Here is a 26,279-nt window from a genome sequence, read left to right as displayed (position 1 = left end):
GACGTTGGAGAGGGTTCAGAGAAGATTCACTGGAATGATTCTGGGAATGAGAGGGTTAACACATGAGGAACGTTTGTCTGCTCTTGGACTGTATTCCTTGGAGTTTAGAAGAATGAGGGGGGACCTCATAGAAACATTTTGAATGTTGAAAAGCATGGACAGAGTGGATGTGGCAAAGTTGTTTCCCATGGTGGGAGAGTCTAGTACGAGAGGGCATGACTTAAGGATTGAAGGCGCCCATTCAGAACAGAGATGCAAAGAAATTTTTTTTAGCCAGAGGGTGGTGAATCTATGGAATTTGTTGCCACGGGTGGCAGTGGAGGCCAAGTCATTGGGTGTATTTAAGGCAGAGATTGATAGGTATCTGAGTGGCTGGGGCATCAAAGGTTATGGTGAGAGGGCGGGGGAGTGGGACTAAATGGGAGAATGGATCAGCTCATGATAAAATGTCGGAGCAAACTCAATGGGCCGAATGGCCGACTTCTGCTCCTTTGTCTTATGGTCTTATGGTCTTTAATTATCAAGAAAATACAGCAACTAGCTCTGAAAATATCCTTTTAATTCCTCCTGCCAGTTACCCTTCCCTGTACAATTTATTCACTGCTCTAAATCAGGCCATCATAAATATTCAGTTCCAGAACCGTTTCAGTTTGGAAAACAGTGATTCATGTTTTACATAGAAGGCAATTTAGAATCATACTTATTGTTAACTCGTGCTTAAGGATGATTTTCTGCCCTTGCAAATAACACCATCCAAGGGCATGTTTTATGGTTGTTGATCATTAAGTAGGAGAGCTGGGTTATGGTGTCGTCTCCCCATCGGAATTCTCTGCCACACGCCAGCTCTCCCACGTAAATAAGTGATACCCAAAGCTCTTCATTTTTACAGTGCTGTTTATGAAAGGTTGCTTGGTTGGCACATTTTAGGCCAAAGTGACTCAGAAGAGGAATTATTAATTAATTATTAATTTGTGAATTATTAAATTATATTGTATTTACTATTTGATTAATGAATTACACTTCATTGAGTCATAGAACTGTATGGCACAGAAACAGACCCGTTCACCCATCTAGTCCATCCCAAGCTGTTATTCTGCCCTGTCCCATTGACCCACACCTGGATCATAGCCCTCCTTACACTTTGCATCTCTGTACTTATCCAAACTTCTGCTAAATCAGAGGTTCCCAGCCTGGGGTCCACGAACCCCTTGCTTAATTGTGTTGGTCCATGGCATAAAAGAGGTCTTAAGTGCTGAAATCAAACTTACATCCACCACTTCCACTCAGGCTCCCCTTAAATATTTCACCTTTCACCCTTAACCTATGACCTCAGAGAAAAAAAAAAGCTGAACTATACCCCTCATAATTTTGTATACCTCTATCAAAACAGGGAGAGGGAGTTGGGGGGGGGGAGAGAGAAGTAGAGAACAAGAACCAAGGGACACGTAAAAGGTGTGAAGTTCCACTCAGTACCACAGGAGATGCCCGTCAGTTCAGACAGATACAGCACAGAGAGAATAACTGACTTACAGTTGCAGACGGATAACGACCAGCAGAAACCCTGATGCAGATGAGGTGCTACTGCATGTTTTTGATTTTCATATCGAGTCCTGATGGCTGCAGTTTGCCTCAACAGTCCATGATGTGCGTTTCTTAAGTTCATGTTCAAAGTTCAGTGTAAATTTATTATCAAAGTCAAGTCAAGTTCATTGTCATTGAACTACTTACATGTATATAACATACATAACCATCTAATGTACATTGAAACGAGACAATGTTTTTATGCATTGGAGTCTCCAGTCGGATGGCAGAAAGTCAAAGAGGATGCTGAATGGATGGGTGGGATCCTTAATAACACTAAGGCCTCTGTGTACACAGCGCTCCTGATAAATGTCCGCAATGGATGGTAGGGAGACCCCTCCGATCCTCTCAGCTGTTCTCACAGTCCTTCGTAGAGACTTCCGGTCTGATGCTTGGATATGTTACCATATACAACCCTGAGATTCCTTTTCTTACAAGCATTAACCAAGAAAATGAAGAAATACAATAGAATTTCATGAAAAACTATACATAAACACACAAGGCCCACAGATAGCAAATTCTGGAGGTCTCAGCAGGTCAGGCAGCATCTATGGAGGGGAATGAAGTATCAACTTCATCAAGTCTCTGCCCAAAACATCAACTCGTTATTCCTCCCCAGAGATATTGCCTAAACTTAAGGCCATAAGATATAGGAACAGAATTAGGCCATTTGGCCCATTAAGTCTGCTCTGCATTTCATCATGGCTGATCCATTTTCCCTCCCAGCCCCAATCTCCTGCCTTCTCCCCATATCCTTCTTGCACTGACTAATCAAGAGTCTATCAATCTCAGCCTTGCATATAACCACTGACTTGCCCTTTACAGTCGCCTGTGGCAACGATTTCCACAGATTCACCACTGTCTGGCTAAAAAAAAATTCCTCCTCATCTCCATTCTAAAAGGATGACCTTCTATTCTGAGGTTGTGTCCTCTGGTCTTAGACTCCCCGACCATCGGAAACATCCTCTCCACATCCACTCTGTCGAGGCCTGCTCAGTTTCAGCAGCATTCTGTATGCGTTACTTAAGGTAATACCGATGTATTTTCCAATGCCCCACTAAATTTTTCCCTTGTGTTTGCTCCCAGAAATTAAATATAATTTCCAAAGATTCCTGATAATCCTACAAGTTAGCATTGCGTATGTAATTAGGAATGTGGGAGGATAATTCATGAGTGTAGGAGAGATGGGGGAGCCATCCATTCACATCTTGTAGGATTGCATGGCACTGCAGTGTTGTGTGTTGTTTTTATCATTAAGGCCCAGGCTTGTTTGCCTGTGTGTGGATATTTTATACACTTTACGTTTGTGTTTCTCTTTCTCTCCCGCCCACTTTGTGTGTTCAGCCACAGAGAGTGTGGAGCTCATATGCGCAGTGAATCACACCAACAATTCACAGCTGTTTCCAGCTCCATCTCCCACACAGTGTAAGTCAAGCAGTGGCTCGAAATCACTCTCTGAATTTGCCGGAGGGAATCATGCTAAATCTTCTTGTGTACCTCCTACTAAAAAACAATAGCGTTAACTAGCACAGAAATGTGTCTATTTGCATATTAATCTTCACTTTTTAAAAAATAATATCGCCATGCTAAGGAAAGCTCCTATACCCTATAAAGGAGCCACTGTGGCTGTCTTTTTCCCAGGGTCCAACACTAGAGGGCATAGATTTTAAGTGAGAGACAAAATGATTTGAAAGAGATCGAAGAGGTGAGTTTTTCCTGAACCTGGAGGTGTGGGACTTCAGGCTTCTGTGCTTCTTGCCCAGTGGTTGCCGAGAGGAGAGGGAATGATCTGGATGGTGGAGACCCTCGATGAGAGACGTCACCTTCGTCAGGACAGTAAACAGGAACAGAATAAATGAAAGATACTGTGCAAGAGCTCTATGAAAAATTCTTAAGAACCAATCTCCTCTCATGACCAAAAGCAAAGAAACAGCAATAATAAAACTAGCCAAGCAAAGTTGCCTTGTGAGGGCTAACCAGCTGTCTTTTTATAGTAACAACACAGGAAATGTTCTGTTTCTCTGACAAGTATCTCTTGCTGTGTGCCAAATGGGAGTACATACACTCAGTGGCCAATTTACTAGATATCTCCTCTACCTAATAAAGTGGCCGTTTGAGTGTTAAGTTCGTGGTCTTCTTTTGCTGTAGCCCATCCATTTTCAGGTTCAATGTGTTGTGCATTCAGAGATGCTCTTCTGCACACCACCATTGTAACTCATGGTTATTTGAGTTACTGTCACCTTCCTGTCAGCTTGAACCAGTCTGGCCATTCTCTTCTGACCTCTCTCATTAAGACGTTAATGCTCTCTGGATGATTTTTACTTTTCACACCATTTTCTGTAAACCCTAGAGACTGTTCTGTGTGAAAATCCCAGGAGGTCAGCAGTTTCTGAGATACTCAAACAAACCTATCTGGCACCAACAATCCTTCCACGGTCAAAGTCACTTAGATCACATTTCTTCCCCACTCTGATGTTTGGTTTGAACAACAACTGAACCTCTTGACAATGTCTGCATGCTTTTATGCATTGAGTTGCTGCCACATAATTGACTGATTAGATATTTGAGTTAACCCGCATGTGCACCTAATAATTTAGCCACTGAGTGTATGTGCAAATATTCATTATTTCTAACATTTATCTTTCAAAGCTAAGAACTGCCACAAGAACAACTGAACAGATTGAATTCAAATAACCCATGATGATAATTATTTGAGTTGCTAACATGAGCAAAGAGTGTTTGGAATCTTTTTTTTAAGTATTGGAATGGAGGCAATTGCCATTCAAGACTAATGTGGATGTTACCTAACAGGAGACTGCAGAGCAGAGTCAGTGTGAACTCAACATTATTCCGTCTTGAGGCATTGGAAGTTTGGCGTTCAAACCTGGTGTCCTCCGTAAGGAGTTTTGACGTCCTCCCCGTGGAATGCGTGGGTTTTTCCCAAGTGCTGTGGTTTCCTCCCACAATCCAAAGCCATATCAGTTAGTAGGTTAATGGTCACTGTAGGTTGTCCTGTGATTCTGTTAGGGTTAAATCGGGGTTGCTGGTGTGGCTGGAAAGGCCGGAAAGGCACTGCGCTTCTAAAGAAACAATAAAGACATAGATAAATAACTGCGATGCAGATCACAATATGGATCTCACAATCCCTCCCCCTTGTAAATCCAGGGAAGAGTCACTTGGTGGCAATTCCCAGTCCTGTGGAATATCTTCCTGCTTTATCAGATTAACATGGCATCTTTGAGGTGGCTGTTCAATTACAGTAAAGCACCTAAGCACTTAAGACTCCAGGGCCATGTCCATGTCCAACACACACATAATGCTGAAGATGCACAGCAGGTCAGGAAGCATCTATGGAGGAGACATTTCAGGATAAAGCCCTTCAGCAGGACTGGAAGGGAAGGCGTAAAAGCCGGTGGTGGGGAGGGAGAAGAAAATCGTGCCCAAGATTTTCAGTGGAGTTGGGGGTCAATAAAAATCTTAAGAAATCCCTTTTAAAATGGTTAAAGGAAATAGTTCACAAGATGCCTTTGTAGTGTGATGCATGTTATCACTACAGACTCAGTGAGAATTAAACATTTAACTTTTTTTCTTTTAAATAATCATATCTAAGGGCTTTGTAGAGCAAGAGGGATTTTAAAATGAAAAATTCCAACACCTCTGTATTTTAAAAGAAAACGAATCCATAGTTTCCTGTGTGCTGTTGTTGTTATTATGTACTGGTATGTGTTGTGCATGTGTCAAGGTGTTTCCTCGTTCTTCATCCTCCCACGTATCCATTTGTGAATGCGATGGAGAGGACATTTGTTTCATTTAGTGACACAGTGCGGAATAGGCCCTTTCAGATCTTCGAGCCGCACCGCCCACTATCCCTATTAACCCTAACCTAATCACGGGACAATTTACAATGACCAGTTAACCTACCTGATATGTCTTCGGACTGTGGGAGGAAACCAGAGCACCCGGGGGAACCTGCGCATTCCACAGGGAAAGACGTACAGAGACTCCTTTAAGAGCGACACTGCAATTGAACACCAAACTCCAGAAAGACATGAGCTGTAATAGTATTACGATAACTGGTACGCAACTGTGGAGCCCATTTGCCAGGATTAGAGAGCATGTCCTAAGAAGTCAAGCTGAGCGAGCTAGGGCTTTTCACTTTGGGATGAAGGAAAATCAGAGGTGACTTCACAGAGATTATACAAAATGGTAAATGATAGGGTGGATAAGCAGAATCGTTTTCCCAGAGCGGAGGTGGCTAAAACAAGATGGTATGATTTTAAGATGATCGGAGGAAAGTACAGGGAGGTTCTCAGAGGTAGGTTCTTTACTCAAAGAGTAGTGGGTGGATGGTTCACTCTACCAGGGGTGGTGGTAGAGTCAGGCACATTGAGAACATTTTAGAAACTCTTAAATGAGAGAAAAATGGAGGGTTATGTAAGAAGGAAGGGTTAGATTGATTTTAGAGTATGTTAAAAGGTTGTACAACATAGTGGACTGAAGGGCCTGTACTGTGCTGTACTCTTCTATGTTGTATGAATGTGCCTTACAATCGGTGAAGCACTGTATAGGAACGCAGATACTTCTGTAGTGCATACAGGGCAGTAGCCATTTGTGCACAGCAAGCTCCCACAGGTGGTGATGTAATAGACCGCTTTAGAAAGGTTCCCTGAGAGAGAAAGGCACAATATCATGAGTCAAAGGGCCGGTACTCAGCTGTAATGTTCTAATTGTAATATCCACCTTTTGAAACTGGAGTCGAGTCTCCTCTTGAACACTGACACGCATATAGGGAGTCTGGCCAGCTGAGGCAAGCCCCAGAGGGACATAAGTATGTGCATCGCGTCTGGCCAAGTTTGGTCAGGTCTGTGCTCTGATGAAACATTTCAAAATGACTCAGCTTCGTGACCATCAAGCTACAGATGCTTGTTTAGCACCACAGCCTGTGCCCTCTGTTCTCTGACAATGCAAGTGCAGCATCACCAGCCTGTTTTTCCCCTTTAATTCAAGATTCAAGATCATTTAATGTCGTTACCAGTACATGAACAAAATAATTGTTGCTCCGGATCTGATGGGGTACAAAAAAACACAAAAGATAAAGAACACAATAATAAAAAAACACAATAAATATAAATACTTAAAGACAGTTTATATACATACATTGTTGTCTATAAAGTGACACCAGGCATAGGAATGTCTATATATAAGGTGTCTGTCAGGAAATGATAAAGTACTGGTGGTTGGGGGTGTGGAGTGGTGGAGTTGGTGGGTGGAAGTGATGATCAGTCTTGGTGTTTGAGGAAAGTAACTGCTTTTGACCCTGGTGGTCCTGGTGTGGATGCTATGTAGCCTCCTCCCTGATGGGAGTGGGACAAACAGTCCATGAACAGAGTGGGTACTGTAGCAATGTCCTTGATGGCAGGCAGGCTGGTGTTAGTGATGTGCCAGCTCCTGTCAGAAGCAGAATGAAGCTGTAAGTCATCGGATGCCAGTTAGTTTGAGTTTAGGATCAGTTTTACTTTCATACCCTAAGGCAGCCCCTGTAACAGAGATAATCCATGGTGCTAACAGTGAGGCCATCTCAGGTTGTTAACCGTGGTAAAGTCAGATTGGCGGTGATAAGCTTGCTATATCCTTCTATAAGCCTGCTGCCCAAACCCTTCCTAAAGAGCACGTCATCATTTTAGGCAGTCGTGTCAAGGAAGCTTTGACATGTTACTCCAGTACGTCTTGTTGCCTTGGCGTGCTTTGTGATCGTGGTGTAGTTCTGCCTGCAATAAGCATAGGACTGTAAAACACCGAAACAGGCTCTCTGGCCCACAATGTCCCTGACGAACCTTTTACCCATCTATGTACACTTATCCCATTTGCCAGCATCAGTCCCGTGCCTGTGTTGTCACCCATAATAAAATAAAATAACTGAGCCCAAAACACACTCACTCTTACAACTCAACCACACTTTGTTTTACTTGTGCACAAGGAGAACAGCATGGCCCCTGTCACCCACACCGTCCACAAGGAGAACAGCATAGCCCCTGTTACCACACCGTCCACAAGGAGAACAGCATGGCCCCTGTCACCCACACCGTCCACAAGGAGAACAGCATGGCCCCTGTCACCCACACCATCCACAAGGAGAACAGCATGGCCCCTGTCACCCACACCGTCCACAAGAAGAACAGCATGGCCCCTGTTACCCACACCATCCACAGGGAAGACAGTATGGCCCCTGTTACCACACCGTCCACACGGAGAACAGCATGGCCCCCGTCACCCACACCGTCCACAAGGAGAACAGCATGGCCCCTGTCACCCACACTGTCCACAAGGAGGACAGCATGGCCCCCGTCACCCACACCGTCCACAAGGAAAACAGCATGACCCCTGTCACCCACACTGTCCACAAGGAGGACAGCATGGCCCCCGTCACCCACACCGTCAACAAGGAAAACAGCATGACCCCTGTCACCCACACCGTCCACAAGGAGAACAGCATGGCCCCCGTTACCCACACCGTCCACAAGGAGAACAGCATGGCCCCTGTCACCCACACCGTCCACAAGGAGAACAGCATGGCCCCCGTCACCCACACCGTCCACAAGAAGAACAGCATGGCCCCTGTCACCCACACCGTCCACAAGAAGAACAGCATGGCCCCTGTTACCCACACCGTCCACAAGGAAAACAGCATGACCCCTGTCACCCACACCGTCCACAAGGAGAACAGCATGGCCCCCGTCACCCACACCGTCCACAAGAAGAACAGCATGGCCCCTGTCACCCACACCGTCCACAAGAAGAACAGCATGGCCCCTGTTACCCACACCGTCCACAAGGAAAACAGCATGACCCCTGTCACCCACACCGTCCACAAGGAGAACAGCATGGCCCCTGTCACCCACACCGTCCACAAGGAGAACAGCATGGCCCCTGTTACCCACACCGTCCACAAGGAGAACAGCATGGCCCCTGTCACCCACACCGTCCACAAGGAGAACAGCATAGCCCCTGTTACCACACCATCCACAAGGAGAACAGCATGGCCCCTGTCACCCACACCGTCCACAAGGAGAACAGCATGGCCCCTGTCACCCACACCGTCCACAAGAAGAACAGCATGGCCCCTGTCACCCACACCGTCCACAAGAAGAACAGCATGGCCCCTGTTACCCACACCATCCACAGGGAAGACAGTATGGCCCCTGTTACCACACCGTCCACAAGGAGAACAGCATGGCCCCCGTCACCCACACCGTCCACAAGGAGAACAGCATGGCCCCTGTCACCCACACTGTCCACAAGGAGGACAGCATGGCCCCCGTCACCCACACCGTCCACAAGGAAAACAGCATGACCCCCGTCACCCACACCGTCCACAAGGAAAACATCATGACCCCCGTCACCCACACCGTCCACAAGGAGAACAGCATGGCCCCTGTCACCCACACCGTCCACAAGGAGAACAGCATGGCCCCTGTTACCCACACCGTCCACAGGGAAGACAGCATGGCCCCTGTTACCACACCGTCCACAAGGAGAACAGCATGGCCCCCGTCACCCACACCGTCCTGAAGTCAGAACAGAAAACTGTTGTTTTTATACAGAATCGGCTCATCAGTTATGGAGATTGACCACTTGGTAACTTGTATACCTTTGAGATCCTTACCTTTACCTTCAGGGTCAACCACGATTCAGAGTCGAGGTTTTAAAAATCGATCAAAACTTCAAGCTGACAACCAACGATATTTTGAAGTTAGTACAGCTATTGTCCCTTAGTTGTTTAATGTATTTCACATCTGTCTGTTATTCCTATCTCATTTGTCTCCGGCACCCTCGACTGTGTAAAGGGAAGCTATGTTCTCGGTTGATTACGCACTGGCACGGTCATTCTCACCTATCTGTCTGCAATGGGCAAGGATGGCTCCAGCGGTCTCATTTCAAAGGTCTGTCTTGTCTGGGGTTGTCTATACGCCATGGCAGTTATCCTTGCTTGGATGTTGTCTTTAATCATTGTTTACCACAACTTCCACACCCATCCTCCTGTTTCCCTTAAAGTTCCATTTACGACTGATTCCACCATGTTCTCTAGTAGCCCAGATTAAAGACGATCTTTATTGTCACATGTACTTCGAATCATACAGTGAAATGAGAGGCTTTGTGTCAAATCAAATCAATGAGAACTGTGCTGGAGGCAGCCTGCAAGTGTCGCTGTGCTCCTGGGTCCAAAACAGCACACCCACAATTTACTCTGCTAATCCTAACCGTATGTGTTCAGTCTGTGGGAGGAAACTGGAGCACCTGGAGAAAACGTGCTTGCTCAGGGGGAGAATATGCAAATTCCTCGCAGACAGCAGCAGGAATCGAACCCCCAATCAGTGATCACTGTGCTGTAAATTGTGAACATGAAGTATATTACACCCTCTCAAGGGCCAATATGTTCACACACAGTTCCTGTTTCCAGTGATTTTCATGTCACCATCTAACCAAGGTCTAAGCAAGACTTTGTACGACTGGAGCATATGCGTTTGTACTCCAGTCCTCCAGATAGAAAGGCCCATGATCCAATCAGACCTTTAATTTATTTTGTCCCATGACATATTAATGACCTGTGTCCAAGAGGAAACTTTATTGTTTATAATCTTTGTTCCAAAAGTTGGATTAATCAGTTGTATTAAAATGAAAGCCCTGTCAAAATGTATCATTTTGGCAGCGATTATAGCTGGCTGGCTTTGATAGGAGCTCTAATCCTCTGCTGCATTAAAGTATTGATTTTAAATATTTGAAAATATTGATAGCAGGCACCACGGTAGTGTAGTGGTTAGTACATTGCTCTTTCAGCTCAAGGCATCCAAGCTGGATTTCGATCCTGTGACTGCGTGCTCCACTTTCCTCCCACAGTCCAGACATGTACTGGTCAGTAGGCTTGTTGGTCATTGTAAATTGTCCCGTGATTAGGCTCAGGTTAAACTGGGGGTCGTTGGGCAGCACAGCTCGAAGGGCCTGGTCTGTGCTGTATCTCTAAATAAATTGATTGAAATATCTTCTTCATCCAGAATTTATCTAGCAAAAATTAAAGCCCTTTTTTAATTCTATAGAATTAGTAGTCGTTCAAATTTAAGACAAGTTCCTCATTTGTTCCTCAACCTTAATTGCCTTGAGGAGCCCAAGGAAAAGCGATCTCACGTCCTGATCTTAGTGCACAGCTACACAGATAGAGTTAATTAATTTATTTAGAGATACCGTACAATAATAGGCCCTTCCAGCCCATCGAGCCCACGCCAAGCAATTACACCCTTGTGACCAATTGATTATTTGTGATACAACGTGGAGTGGGCCCTTCCAGCCCTTTGGGCCGCGCTGCCCCAGCGTTCCTACAACAGCGATTAACCCTAACCTAATCACGGGAAAAGTTACAATGACCAGTTAATCTACCCAGTACGCCTTTGGACTGTGGGAAGAAACCGGAGCACCCGGGGAGAACTTGCACTTTCCACTGGGACAGGACATACAGAGGTTCCTCTCAGAACAGCGCTGGAACTGAACTCGGAGCTCTGGAACACCCTGAGCTGTGATAGCATCGCGAAAACCACCGTGCTATTGTGACGCTCATTAACCCGTACATCTTTGGAATGTGGGAGGAACGCAGAGCACATGGAGAACTGCACATGATCACGGGGCAAAGTACAGACAGTGGTGAAACTGGTGCTATAATAACCACCACACCACTGTACCATCCCATGTTAAGTTCTTCATAGCTGTCAGGTGAGGGGGGGGAAGTTTCAGGGCGATGGGCGGGGCAAGTTTTTTAACACTGAGTGTGGTGGGTGTCTGGAACATGGATGCGAGTAGAAGCAGATTCAATAGTGGTATTTAAGAGGCTGTCAGATAGATGCATGAATATACAGGCAGTAGTGGAAAGTGGATCACGTGCAGGCAGAGGGGCTTTAATTTAATTTGGCCTAGTGTGCAGCACAGACATTGTGGGCCCAAGAGCCTGGTCCTGCTCTATATTCTACAGCCTTGCCAAGCACACCTTTGGTTAAATGACAGGTACGCACACGGTGTTGACGTACCGATAGGTCCTTGTGTTGGTGTGCTGGGGTGGAGTGCACAGGATCTGGAAAGGATCTGTTTTGGGATGCTTGAAATTTCATCTCTAATCTGTAGAAGGAGATTTAGCCAAGGTGCACTTTAAGAAACAAATCCAGTTAGGAGAGTTATACCCTCTGGCCAATACGTTTAGAAGGATTGAATTATTGAGCACTGGTCCTTGTATGACGTCAGGAGCTTTATCAGTAAATCAGAATATCCAGCTGTCTAGATTGCTGGCACAACTGGAGTATTATGAGCAGCTTTGGGTGCCTTGTCTAAGAAAGGATGTGTTGGCATTGGAGAGGGTCCAGAGGAGGTTTGTGAGAATGATCCCAGGAATGAAAGAGTTAACATATGTGGAGTGCTTGATGGCTCTGGCCTGTACTCACTGGAGTTGGGAAGAATGAGGGTGAATTTTATCGAAACCTATCGAATATTGAAAGGTCTAGATACTGTTACATAGTAGTATATGAGTAGACATGGAGAGGATGTTTCTAATAGTGGGGAGTCTGGGTTCAGAAGGCATAGCCTCAGAATAGAAGGACAGAGTTGAAGAGGAATTTCTTCAGCCAGAGGGTGGTGAATCTGTGGAATTCATTGCCACAGACAGCTGTGGAGGCCAAGTCATTGGGTATATTTAAGGCAGAGGTTGATAAGATCTTGATTACTAAGGGTGTCAAAAATTATGGGGAGAAGGCAAGAGAATGGGGTTGAGGGGATAATAAATCAGCCTTAATGGCATGGTGTGACAGACTGGATGGGCTGAGTGGCCTCATTCTGCTCCTATATCTTATGGATTTATGGTTTTATTAACTTTTCAAAGCCAGGATAAACAAATGAAGTCTAACAGTAATTCAGATTTAAAGTAATTTAGAACCACGCTTTCAAAGTTCAAAGTAAATTTATTATCAAAGGTTGTATATATCACTATATACTACAGTACCTTGAGATTCATTTTCTTGCAGGCATTCACAGTAGAACAAATAAATCAATGAAAACCCACAGACAAAGTCTGACAAACAACCAATGTGCAAGAGAAGACAAACAGTGCAAATAAAAAAATTAATAAGTAAATAAATAATACTGAGAATGTGAGTTGTGGAGTCCTTGAAAGTGAGTCCATAGGTTGTGGAATCAGTTCAGATTTGAGGTGAATAAAGTTTTCCACGATGATTCAGGAGCTTGATGGTTGAAGAGTCATAACTATTCCTGAACCTGGTGGTGTGGGACCTAAAGCAAAGACACTAAGGTTAATACTGGACAGCACACACTTTAGAATCAGGGTCACTTTATTGCCAGTGTGTGAAACATACCAGAAATGATTGTGATTTGGTGCCAAGCATAAAACACAGGACAATACCATAACAGACAACACAATAACAACCAACAATTTACAAGGCAATAGTGCAAACAGCCATGAGTAATCAACAGTTAGCAGAATGGTCACACGAGAAAATGTGAATGATCAAACTTAAATAAATATGAACAGACTCAATAATTATCACAGAACAGAAAGACCATTTCACGGATGTTGTGCAGGGACAGTCAGGTATTACACCTGAGTGAGTTTTGTTGAGAAGCTGGGTAGCTGCTGGAAAGAAACTTCAGCGATGACGTGTAATCCTGGTGATGATGGACTTGTAGTGTCTCCCTGATGCCAAGTGTGCCCAGCACATAATAACCTTTTTCTATGCACAGAAGCTTTTCTCAATACCTAGTCTCTGAGAATCTCTATCTCACTAACCCGCATTTTTATTTTTCTCCTTCATTATACTTTCATGGATTTCAGCACGCAAGCAAGACATCATCAAGATCACAGAGCAGCTCATCGAAGCAATTAATAATGGAGACTTTGAAGCTTACACGTAAGTTCAGGATGCCCCAGGACAGTGAAACGAGGGTATGCTTTAATATGGCTTTCTCACCAACTAATTACCTCCCTCAGTATGATTGATGACACAATAGAGTTGTAATCTCCCTGCAGTACTCATGAAATTGTAATAGGCTATTTATCCCCTTGAGCCAGTGCTATCTGCTGTTTCCTGCCCAAACCCCATGTCCCATATTTGTCTTAAGAGTACAAAGGTCCCAAAGACGTGTCCTGGGGTTGGACTACTGTCTCTGTGTCTGAGTGGGTGGGAGAGAGAAACGGGGCTTGTTCCGCTGTTGTTTGGTGTGTTCTGTGTTGTTCGGCCAAGCACTGTGGGGACCTACATTGGCACCGGAATGGGTGGCAACACTTGCGGACTGCCTCAGCACATCCCCACGTTGTGTTGGTTGTTACTGTAAAGGACACATTTCACATTATGTTGCAATCTACATGTGATAAATAAATGAATCGGAATCTCTCACCCAAACATAAGATATTTAAATGAGTTAACACAGCTCTCTGGAGAACAGAAAGCTAAAGATTTGCATTTCTCTCACAGTAGGGATTGTACAATGCCAGAAATGGCTGACACCTTATCTTGAGGCAAAGACCGCCAAAATAAATTCTCAGTCCTATAAAGATGTAGAGCCATTTGAAGTTCCCTCTCTCTCTCTCACACTCTCTCTCTCTTTCTTTCTTTCTCTCTCTCTCTCTCCCTCCCTCCCCCAGCCCCCCAGAACCAATAAATCAAAGCCACTCTCAGATTGGAGGAGCAACACCTCATTTTCCATCTGGGTAGCGTTCAACCTGATGGCATGAACATTGACTCTCTATCTCACAGTAATTTTTCCCCCCTCCCCTTCCTTCCTTTTCCATTCCCCACTCTGGCTCCCCTCTCACCCTTTCTCCTTCACCTGCCTCTGGTGCCTCTCGTCCTTCCCTTTCTCCCAGGGACCACTCTCTTCTTTCAGATCACTTCTTCTTCTGCCTTTACCTTTTCCACCTATCACCTCTCACCTTCTCACTTCATCCCCCCCTCCCCATCCCACCCATCTTCCCCCTCACCTGATTTCATCTATCACCTGAGGAGACACGTGTATTCCTTCCCCTCCCCCCAACACCCTTCTTATTCTGGCTCCTTCCCCCTTCTTTTTGAGTCCTTATGAGACGACTCAGCGCAAAATGTCGACGGTTTATTAGCCAGACCTGCTGAGATTGTATGTGTGATTCAAGGTCCTGTTCATTCTCATCTAGATATTGCAGTAATCCCCTTAGGATCTGTAATGACCTAGAGAGTTTTATGCAAAATAAAAGAATTTTATCCAAATAAAACCAAGAAGCTGCTGAACTCAGCAGATCAGGCAGCATTTGCGGAGGGAATAGACCGTTGACATTTTGGGCCGAGACCTGAGACTTCAGCTGCCAGTTTCCTCCAACAACGTGTTTCCTACTCCAGATTCCAGTGTCTACAGCACCTTGTATCTCCACATTGGATCTATATCCGGGTTGACCTGGCTAATATTCACCTTTCAACCAACAGCACTAAACTATTTGTTGTTCCTTCTCATGCCTTATGGCACATCGGGCAGAATTTTTGCCATTTCCATAGCATTTGGCTGTTCTTTATGAGGCAGAGTTGCTAGCTCGATGCTCAACTGAGCACAGATGGAAAGTGTACAAGAAACCGGCTGGATTCGAACTTGGGACCATTCGTCTCGAAGTCCAGTGCTGATGCCACTACCCCAGTGGCCAGCTACTAAACATGTTATTAAATTGTTATCAGAATAGAAGGACGTCATTTTGAACAGAAAAACTGGCAATTACACCACTGGCATTTAGGGCAGCAATGAAGATCCTCCATCTCTGGCAGTCTTCAGGGCTTCCTTCATCTTGTCAGTAGCTTCCTCTTCGTTTTCACTACTGTCAGTCATGCAAGTCCCAGGTGGAGACTCAGGAATACCATCACACTTAGATGTAGAAGAATTCTTCTTTGCTGTGTCTGTAACAATCTTGTTTTTACCAGTCAGGGTTGTTAGCCCTGATCTGAAGCCCTGAACCTGGAGAACTGGTGAACCACTATTAGTCCACCTCTACCCTTTGACCTGTTTGGTATGGGTGACCCTACCATAAAGCCCTGACTCCAGCCAAAATAGCTCTCCAGATCATTGAAACGTGTGAGCCTCCAAACCACGACAAGGTTATGGTCCTCTTGGAGGTTCTTTAACCCGAGGGTGGAATTTATTGCCACAGAGAGCTATAGAAGCCAAGCCAGTGGGTATATTTATTATGCATGTAATAATGGCACCTCGAATTCTCTACTGAGCTTTCATTCATAAACTGGGAGGAGTGTCATGTTCTAATAGCCGGGTGTACTTTTAGTGTTACTTCAAGGTTACTATGGACACAATATGCTCCAGTCACCATTTGTCATGAAGGTGTTATTCCTAAACTTTATGCCTCAAGTAAAGATAAAGATAAAGAAACCTATCAAATATTGAAAGGCCTAAATAGCGTGGATGTGGAGAGGATGTTTCCTATAGTGGGATCGAGGACCAGAGGTCACAGCCTCAGAATAGAGGGACATCCATTTAGAACAGAGATGAGGAGGAATTTCTTTAGCCAGTGGGTGGTGAATCTGTAGACTTTATTGCTACAGATGGCTGAGAAGACCAAATCAATTGGGTACTTCATGCATCTAACGTCAAAACCAAGTACTCCAAGGACACTAGAGGCATTTTTAGTAGCAGTATACATTTCAAGGCCCTGTTTTGCAGGAGTTTTGCTCCTATAGTATATCATAAGTCTGCTCCTATATCTTAAGGTCTTATAAGGCAGAGATTTATAGGTTCTTGATTGGGAAGAGGATGAAGGGTCACGGGGAGAAGGAGGAGAATGGGGAAAGACGAGTCACTTTTAAATGGCAGAGCAGACTCAATTGGCCAAATAGCCTAATTTGGTTCCTGTAACTATTGGTCTTTTTTAAAGTGAAAGTTGAGAGGTTCGTGATTAGTTAGGACATCAAAGATTATGGGGAGAAAGCAAGAGAATGGAGTTGAGAGGGAAAATAAATCAGCCATGATTGAATACTGGTGCCAACTCAATAGGCAGAGTGGCTTAATTCTGCTCCTGTGGCATATAGTCATCGTGTTGCTGTTTATGGGGGCTTACTTTGCAGAATCTAGTTGCTACTTTGCCACACTGCAACAGTGACTACACCTTGATGGTACGTAACGTAATGTGCTGTAATTATTTTCAGTAAAGTTTGGAGAATGTTGTGAAAGACAGAGGTACAATCATTTTTACTTCCCATGACAAACGTGAATCTGTTGGCTGAAGTCTCTGAGTTAAAATGTAGTGGTGGCTCCAGTTAAATTGCAAGAGAATGCACAATAACACGCACCAAATACCGGAGGAACTCAGTGGGTTAGGCACCATCTATGGAGAGGAATAATGAGCCAATGTTTCAGGCCAAGATTTTTCATCAGGACTTTATGAGTCCTGACGAAGAGTTTTGGCCAGAAAAGTCAGCTCTTAATTCTTTTCCATAGATATGAGAAAGTCTGCAGCTGCTGGAAATCCAAAACAACACACACAAAATGCTGGAGGAACTCAGCAGGCCAGGCAGCATCTATGGAGAAGAGTACAGTCGATGTTTCAGGCCGAGACCCTTCTTCAGGACTTAAGACCTGAACTTAGGACCTGAGTCTGAAACGTCAGCTCTTTACTCTTTTCCATAGATGCTGTCTGACCTGCTGAGATCCTCTAGCATTTTGTGTGAACAACAGGAATTCTGCAGATGCTGGAAATTCAAGCAACACACATCAAAGTTGCTGGTGAACGCAGCAGGCCAGGCAGCATCTATAGGAAGAGGCGCAGTCGACGTTTCAGGCCGAGACCCTTCGTCAGGACTAACTGAAGGAAGAGTGAGTAAGGGATTTGAAAGTTGGAGGGGGAGGGGGAGATCCAAAATGATAGGAGAAGACAGGAGTGGGAGGGATAGAGCCAAGAGCTGGACAGGTGATAGGCAAAAGGGGATACGAGAGGATCATGGGACAGGAGGTCCGGGAAGAAAGACAAGGAGGCGGGGGGGGATGCAGAGGATGGGCAAGAGGTATATTCAGAGGGACAGAGAGAGAAAAAGGAGAGTGAGAGAAAGAATGTGTGCATAAAAATGAGTAACAGATGAGGTACGAGGGGGAGGTGGGGCCTTAGCGGAAGTTAGAGAAGTTGATGTTCATGCCATCAGGTTGGAGGCTACCCAGACGGAATATAAGGTGTTGTTCCTCCAACCTGAGTGTGGCTTCATCTTTACAGTAGGGTAGAGCATTTTGTGTGTGTTGTTTTCTCTCCATAGATGTGGCCTGACCTGCTGAGGTACTCCAGCATTTTGTGTGTGTAACTCTGGATTTCCAGCATCTGCAGAACATGGAGGAACTCAGCAGATCAGGCAGCATCTGTGGTAATGAATAGATAGCTGATATTTCAGACGAAGACCCTTCATTAGGTCCTGAAGAAGGGTTTCAGCCCAAAACATCGACTACCTATTCATTTGCATAGATGCTGCCTGGCCTGCTGAGTTCCTCCAGCATTTTGTGTGTGTTACTCTGGATTTCCAGCATCTGCAGAATCTCTCCTAAGAGAAAGTAGAGGAGCCAGATTGAAAACAGGCAATTGTTTTAATAATGGCAGGATGATATTGGATTTGGGGAAAGATAAAATGGTAGATTAAAAATTGAATGGCTCGGAAAAGAGCTGTTATCCAAAGTGCAGGGTGGGGAGTGTTGATCTCACAGGCTCTGTTCACTCAAGTCATCAGAGAGTTGGAAACAGAGTCCACATCTGCAAACTGTAAGGGGAGCTCAGAATGCCTTTACATAGCATCTTTCACATCCCTTTCGGAATATGGGTGATAGAAAAATGGAGGACGGTGTGGGAGCAGAGAGTTCGATTGATCTTAGAGAAGGTTAAAATGTCAGTACTACTTCATGTGCTGAAGGGCCTGTACAGTTCTGTACTGGTCTATATTCAAAGTCAAAGTAAAATTTATTATCAGAGTACATACATGTCACCACATACAACCCTGAGATTCATTTCCTGTGGGTATACTTAGCAAACCTATAGAACAGTAACTGTAAACACGATCAATGAACGACAAACTGTGCAAATGCAAATATAAATAAATAACGAGAACATGAAATAACAATATAACAGAATCCTTATAAAAGAGTAGTTATCGCATTTTGTTCCAGAGCCTGGTGGTTGAGGGGTAGTAATTGTTCCTGAACCTGGTGGTGTGAGTCCTGAGGCTCCTGTACCTTCTACCTGATGGCAGCAGTGAGAAAAGAGCATGGCCTTGGTGGTGAGGATCTTTGATGGTGGATGCTACTTTACTATGGCAATGTTTCATGTGGATGTGCTCGATGGTTGAGAGGGCTTTACCCGTGACGTACTGAGCCGAATCCACTACCTTTGGTGGGATTTTCCGCTCAAAGGCATAGGTGTTCCCATATCAGCCCTTAATGCAGCCAGTCAGCACAACTTTCCACCACACATCTATAGACGTTTGCCAAAGTTTTTGATGACATGCCAAATCTCCACAGACTCCTGAGGAAGTACAGGCGCTGTCGTGCTTTCTTCACAATTGTATTTATATGATGGGTCCAGAACAGGTCCACTCAGATAGTGACACCCAGAAATTTAAAGTTACTGACCCTTTCCAACTCCAGCGATGATTACTGGCTCATGAACCTCTGGTTTCACTACAATCAGTTCTTCGGTCTTATTGATACTGAGTGAGAGGTGGTTGTTAATACACCACTCAGCCAAGTTTTCAATTTCCCTCCTGAAAATGCTGATTCATCACCACCTTTGATACAGCCCACAACTGTGGTGTCGTCAGCAGACTTGCATATGAAAGTGGAGCTGTACTTAGCCACACAGTCACAGGTGTAAAGCAAGTAGAACGGGGGTGAAGCACACATCCCTGCGGTGCTCCCGTGCTGATGGAGATTGTGGAGGAGATGTTTTTGCCAATCTGAACTGACTGGGGTCTACAAGTGAGGAAATCCAGAACCAGCAGAAGGGGTATTGAGGCCCAGGTCTTGGAGTTCTATGTTCCTCTATGTTCCTTTTCTCTCTCGAACTGCAGCAGAGTGAGATCCTGTGGTCTGCACTGAGAATCACTGTTTGAGGTGGGGGGGGGCGGGATGATAGGGGCAGATACATTAGGGACATCTAAGAAACTCTTAGATAGGGCACATAGCTGACTGAAAAAGGGAGGGTTATGTAGGAGGGAAGTATTCAATTGATCTTAGCGTAATAGAAGACTACAGCACAGAAGCAGGCCCTTTGGCCCATCTAGTCTGTGCCAAACCATTTAAACTGCCTAGACCCATCGACCTGCACCAGGACCCTCGTCCTCCATACCCCTCTCATCCATGTACTTATCCCAACTTCTCTTAAGCGTTTAAATCAAAACCACATCCACCACTTGCGCTGGCCACTCATTCCACACACTCACCACCCTCTGAATGAATAAGTTTCCCTTCATGTTCCCCTTAAACATTTCACCTTTTCACTTTTAACCCATGACCTCTGGTTGTAGTAGGTTAAAAGGTCGGCAGAACATGGTGGGCCAGAGGGCCTGTGCTGTCCTGTAGTGTTCCGTGTTCTATGTATTTGTGCAGACAAAGGGACCTTGGCTTTGTTAAGGACCCCTACCACCCATCCCACAGTCTCTTTTTACCCACTACCATCAGGAAGGAGGTACAGGAGCATCGAAACTAAGACTACCAGACTGGGAAACAGCTTCTTCTCTCAGGCTCTGAGACTAATGAATACCTTGCCTCCACCAAGGTCTCATCACTCGGACTGTGAGCTGCTTCTTGTTTACTGTTTACCTGTGCTGCACACTACATGCATTTTGAATTATATTTTATAAAACTTATTTATGGTAATATTTTGATTATGTGCTGTGTGTGATATATTTTTTGTGGGTGCAGGGTATGCTGGGAGAACATTGTTTTGTTTGTTTATATATACATACAGTGAGATGACAATAAACTTGAACTTGAATTCTATGAAATCTCCAGGGGCTAGCAGCCGATGGTGTCCTCATGTGCTGGGCAAGTTGCTTACTGTCTGGAGGGATATGAGATGGGTGTTCATTTTGTGTCAGGGACTGAACACAAATCGACAGAAGGTTTTGTTTAGCAGAAGTGAATCAGTTGTGGTGAGTGGGTGTGGAAGGGGTGGATTTCTTCTAAGTGAAAAGCCCATCAGACACAGCGCCATTTCCAACCCTGTACCAGTGAGTAGGACTCGTCAGTACTTGTAAGCACAAAATTAGCAAATGATGCTAATTATCGTGTGGGAGGATTCGATGGGGAGAGAAAACAGGATAGAACGTATTGTGCTGGAGTCCCTAGCAGCCTTGCCAACACTCTGAGCCTACACACAGGCTCGGTTCCAACATATAAAAGAGAATAATTTTCATTTAAAATCATCGCTGACTTACCAACATAGAATAGTTTGCTTTTAACACCTTAACAAAAAGAAAGTGAAAGATGAACAATGAAGGCAAGATAGTCAAACATTTATTGACTATCCTTAATTATCCTGAGCAATATCACAATCTATGAACAACACCAGATGGGCAATAATGGCTACATAGTTCCTCAGGCTGGAGAGCAGCAATTAGATAGAGTTATGGAGTCATAAGCAATTGGAACTAATTTTTGTGGGCAGTCAAGGGTTCGATTATACTGTGGTGAAAGCGTGGATAGAATATACACTCAGTGGCCACCTGTACACCTGCTTGTTAATGCAAATATCTAATCAGCCAATAATGTGGCAGCAACTCAGTGCATAAAAGCATGCAGACATGGTCAAGAGGTTCAGTTGTTGTTCAGATCAAACATCAGAATGGGGAAGAATTGTGATCAGAATGATTGTTGGTGCCAGATGCAGTGGTTTGAGTATCTGAGAAACTGCTGATCTCCTGGGATTTTCACACACAATAGTCTCTAGAGTTCACAGAGAATGGTGTAAAAGACAAAAAACACCCAGTGAGCAAGAGTTCTGTAGGTGAAAACACCTTTTAAATGAGAGAAATTAGAAGAGAATGGCCAGACTGGTTCAGGTTGGCGGAAAGGTGACAGTAACTCAAGTAATCACACATTACAACAGTGGTGTGCAGAAGATCATCTCTGAATGGTCAACATGTCGAACCTTGAAGTGGATGGGTTACAGCACCGGAAGACCACACCAGGTTGCCTTCCTGTGGCTAATAAACTGCATGTGTAGTCACAGTCCTTTCCCAGGTTCCACCACTAGAGGGCATAGGTGTTCAGTGAGAGACAGGACAATGTGAAGGAGATCGAAGAGGTGAGATTTTCCTGAACGTGGTGGTGTTGGACTTCAGGCTTCTGCGCCTCCAGCCCAATGGTAACAGCAAGAAGAGGGAACGATCCAGATAGCGGGGGTCCTCAATGATAGATGCTGCCTTCTTCAAGACAATTAACAGGAGCAGAATAAATAGTCATAGTCATAGTCATACTTTATTGATCCCAGGGGAAATTGGTTTTCGTTACAGTTGCACCATAAATAATAAATAGTTAAATAGTAATATGTAAATTATGCCAGTAAATTATGAAATAAGTACAGGACCAGCCTATCGGCTCAGGGTGTCTGACCCTCCAAGGGAGGAGTTGTAAAGTTTGATGGCCACAGGCAGGAATGACTTCCTGTGACGCTCTGTGCTGCATCTCGGAGGAATGAGTCTCTGGCTGAATGTACTCCTGTGCCCACCCAGTACATTCTGTAGTGGATGGGAGACATTGACCAAGATGGCATGCAACTTAGACAGCATCCTCTTTTCAGACACCACCGTGAGAGAGTCCAGTTCCATCCCCGCAACATCACTGGCCTTACGAATGAGTTTGTTGATTCTGTTGGTGTCTGCTATTCTCAGCCTGCTGCCCCAGCACACAACAGCAAACATGATAGCACTGGCCACCACAAACTCGTAGAACATCCTCAGCATCGTCCGGCAGATGTTAAAGGACCTCAGTCTCCTCAGGAAATAGAGACAGCTCTGACCCTTCTTGTAGACAGCCTCAGTGTTCTTAGACCAGTCCAGTTTATTGTCAATTCATATCTCCAGGTATTTGTAATCCTCCACCATAAATAAAAGAAACTGTGTGGGAGCTCTATGAAATATTTCATAAGAGCCAATCTCAGTGGATGAGCAAAGGCAAGAAACAACATTAATAAGACCAACCAAGCAAAGCTGCCTCGTGAAGGCTAATCAGCTCTGTCTTTCTAAAGTAACATCACCGGAAATTTTCTGTTTCCATGACAAGTATCTCTTGCTGTGTTCAAAATGGGAGTACATACACTCAGTGGGTACTTTATTAACTCCCCCCTGTTATTAATAAAGTGGCCACTGAGTGGTCTTCTATGTTTCTACTCCTGTAGCCCATCTGCTTCAAGGTTCGATGTGTTGCCTGTTCAGAGAGCTCTTCTGCACACTGCTGTTGTAACATGAGGTTCCTTGAGTTACTGTTACTTTTCTGTCAACTTCAACCAGTCTGGCCATTCTCCTCTGACCTCCCTCATTAACAAGGTGTTTTTACCCATAGAACTGCCGCTCACTGGATGTTTTTGATTTTCACACCATTCTCTGTGAACTCTAGAGACTACCGCGTGTGAAAATCCCAGGAGATCAGCAGTTTCTTAGCTCCTATGACCACACCGTCTGGCACCAACAATAATTCCACAGTCAAAGTCACTTAGATCACATTTCTTCCCCATTCTGATGTTTGGTCTGAACAACAAGTGTACCTCTTGACCACTGAGTACATTTAACAAGGAAAAAGGTCATCTGTAATGTTTCATTGCTGAGAGGGGAATATCCCATCAGAAATAAATAAAAGTTAGAATCCAAACATCCCCTAAGAGAGGCGAGGTGGAGGAAATGAATTCATGCTCATCTCAATGATAATATGAACTCTTCTCTGCTTTCCAAGATACCCTGACAACACTTGAGGGCAAATTGAAACAGACTTTTAAGTGCAGATCCAGGTGACTTTCCAGTAACTATGTGTGAAATTAGATCAGGACCAATTGACCAAAAATTGCTGCAAGAAAATTACTTTCTGACCCTAAAGCAAGTTTTTTGGGTTATCAGAAAGAAATAGCAGATAGTTGTATAAAATTGTTTTGTAAGTTTTAACTTGTTACTAAGCCCAATGTATCCAAACTATCAAAGCACATTTAACCTGATAGAAGCTTATATCTAAGTAAGTTTGGTTTCACTTTTGCAAATTTGCATAATTTTAATATTTATGCAAAGTTATTTATGTTAAGCTTAATCACCTGTGGGCAATAAATAAACCTTTTTAGGCAGGATAATTACAGTTCCAGCATTCTCAAATGATATGAATATTTATATATCATAGGGTTGAAGTTCATATTCATATTTAAATTCTCAGCCAAATAAACATCAGGAAAACTGTCAGCTCATAAAAGGAATGTCACATTAATTTTCCTGTAAATGCAAGCAAGAAAATAAATCTCCCATGGAATCAGTTTCAAAGACATTTCGTCTGAACTTTTCAATGTTTATTGCTTATTTATTTATTTATTTATTTATTATTTTCTTTTGTATTTGCACAATTTGTTCTCTTTGCACATTGGTTGTTTGACCATCCTGTTCAGTGTGGCCTTTCATTGATTCCATTATGGTTCTTGAATTTACTGAGTATGCAGACAAGAAAATGAATCTCATGGTTGTATGTGGCAAGATATATGTACTTTGATAGTAAATTTACTTTGACTTTAAAATTATTTTAAATGAATGCAAAGAAAGTGTTGCCAAAGACCATTGAAAGATACGATGGACTGGAAGGAATCATCATCATTGTGTTGTATGATGTTGGCGATCACGGTCTTCCATCTGTCTTAAATCTGAGAAGATCTAATAAGCTCTTCAAAACTTTTGCTTGTCCATCCCTTGATGCAACTCATGAATGTTGTACACTGTCGACCGCGACTTTTCCTTTCATCAATTGTTACTGTCACTGCAAGATGTTTATCAAGCTTATCATGGTGGAGATGATGTTCACGTTGGCCTCCTCCAGTAGGCTGGTGTTAGTGTGCCTGTCCCTCCAGCTGATCCTCAAAATCCTATGTAAGCATTTGTCATGTTATTGTTCCAGGACACTGTGGGTGGTCCATTATTCAGCTCCATACAGTAATGTAGCAAAGTCAACCAAATCCCTTTCAGGGCAATGACATAAAAGCTCGCTAATCTGCCTGTTGCAATGGTGATGAAGTCACCCAAGGCACTGAGAACTCACTAAACCTGTCTGAGGCAGGCCCAGGGGATTTTATTGTACATTCACCCAGAATAGGTTGAGCAAGATAGGGCTTTTCTCTCTAGAGCAAAGGAGAATGGAGAGGAGACATGATAGAGGTGTACAAGATGATAAGATGCATAGATTGAGTGGATACCCAGAGACATTATCCAAGGATTAACATGAGGGAGGAAGATATAGTACGTTTTTTTACATAAAGATGATGAGTGTATGGAATGCCCTGCCTGCGGTGGTGGTAGACATTTAAGAGACCCTTAGATAGACACATGGATGATAGAAAAGTGGAGGGGCTATGTGGGAAGCAAGGGTTAGATTGATCTTAGAGTAGGTTAGAAGGCTAGCACAGCATCAAGGACAGAGGACCTGTACTTTGCTGTAGTGTTCTGTGTTCTATATTGACCTCCGAGAGCAGATGGAGTTTCAGTTTAATGTCTCACCCAAGAGATGGGAACCTGAGAAAGCAGTACTCCTTCAGGAACAGATAGAATATCAACACGGATTTTTGCGGGACTTGAAATCATAATCCCTGGCTACACTGCAGTGCAATTCAGTCAGCCCCTTGAATGCAATAAAATAGAAAGTAATTAGGGCAAATATTCCCTTTCACTGGATATATCCATCACTATTGTTGAAGCTGACATATGCAAGGTGTGATTTGCTCCTGCTCTATTGTAATGAAATAGAGAGTGAGGGTGGTTTTCAGTACAGTTGAAGAGGGGGAGTTTCTGAATCTGAATCAGGATTATTATCAGTGACATACATCTGTTGTGAAATTTGTTGTTTTGTAGCAGCAGTACAATGCAATACATAAAAAAGAATTACTGTACGTTGCAATAAGAAGTCGATAGAGAGCAAAAGATAGTGTTTGTGGACCACTCAGAAATCTGATGGCAGAGTGGAAGAAGCTGTTGTTGAAACACTCAGTGTTTGACCAGTCTCCTGTACCTTCTCCCTGATGGTAATTAGAAGGGGGCAGGTCCTAGGTGATGGAGGTCCTGAGTGATGGATGCTCCATTAAAATAGCATTTGGTTTAGTTGGCAGCAGCTACACATCCGATCCATTTGGTCTGACCATTCCATCACTGAAATCCATTCCCTGCTGACCAACACTGACAAGCCATTTCACATCTAATTGTCATTAACCATGTCCCACTGCAGAATGTGCTGGTGAACTACAGGAACCTGATGGTTGGTGCAGGAACTGTTCCTGAATCTGGTGCGGTGGGATCTAAGGCTGCTGCAGATTAGAGAGCATGAGCTGGATATCCAGGACATCTATTCCAACCTCATTTCAGAACTCTTTACTCGTATGCTTCCATATTCTTTTTTATTTTTCTTTTTACAGATCCCTCACAAAAAAA

The 26,279-nt window shown here is 44.1% G+C and overlaps 1 protein-coding gene across 3 annotated transcripts in view; it reads left to right on the top strand.

Annotated features, from left to right (window-relative positions):
- Nucleotides 1-26,279, top strand: part of camk2g2 (calcium/calmodulin-dependent protein kinase (CaM kinase) II gamma 2) — a 492,136-nt gene that overhangs the window by 450,297 nt on the left and 15,560 nt on the right. For all 3 annotated transcript variants that reach the window (XM_063070378.1, XM_063070379.1, XM_063070380.1), the window contains one exon: nt 13,460-13,535. In XM_063070378.1, the coding sequence (XP_062926448.1) occupies nt 13,460-13,535 (76 nt within the window). The remainder of the gene's footprint in view (nt 1-13,459; nt 13,536-26,279) is intronic.

The sequence above is a fragment of the Mobula hypostoma genome, chromosome 18 (assembly GCF_963921235.1).
Source record: "Mobula hypostoma chromosome 18, sMobHyp1.1, whole genome shotgun sequence".
Classification (NCBI taxonomy): domain Eukaryota; kingdom Metazoa; phylum Chordata; class Chondrichthyes; order Myliobatiformes; family Myliobatidae; genus Mobula; species Mobula hypostoma.
Note: the sequence above shows the minus strand (reverse complement) of the source record. Positions and strands in the feature narration are given on the sequence as shown.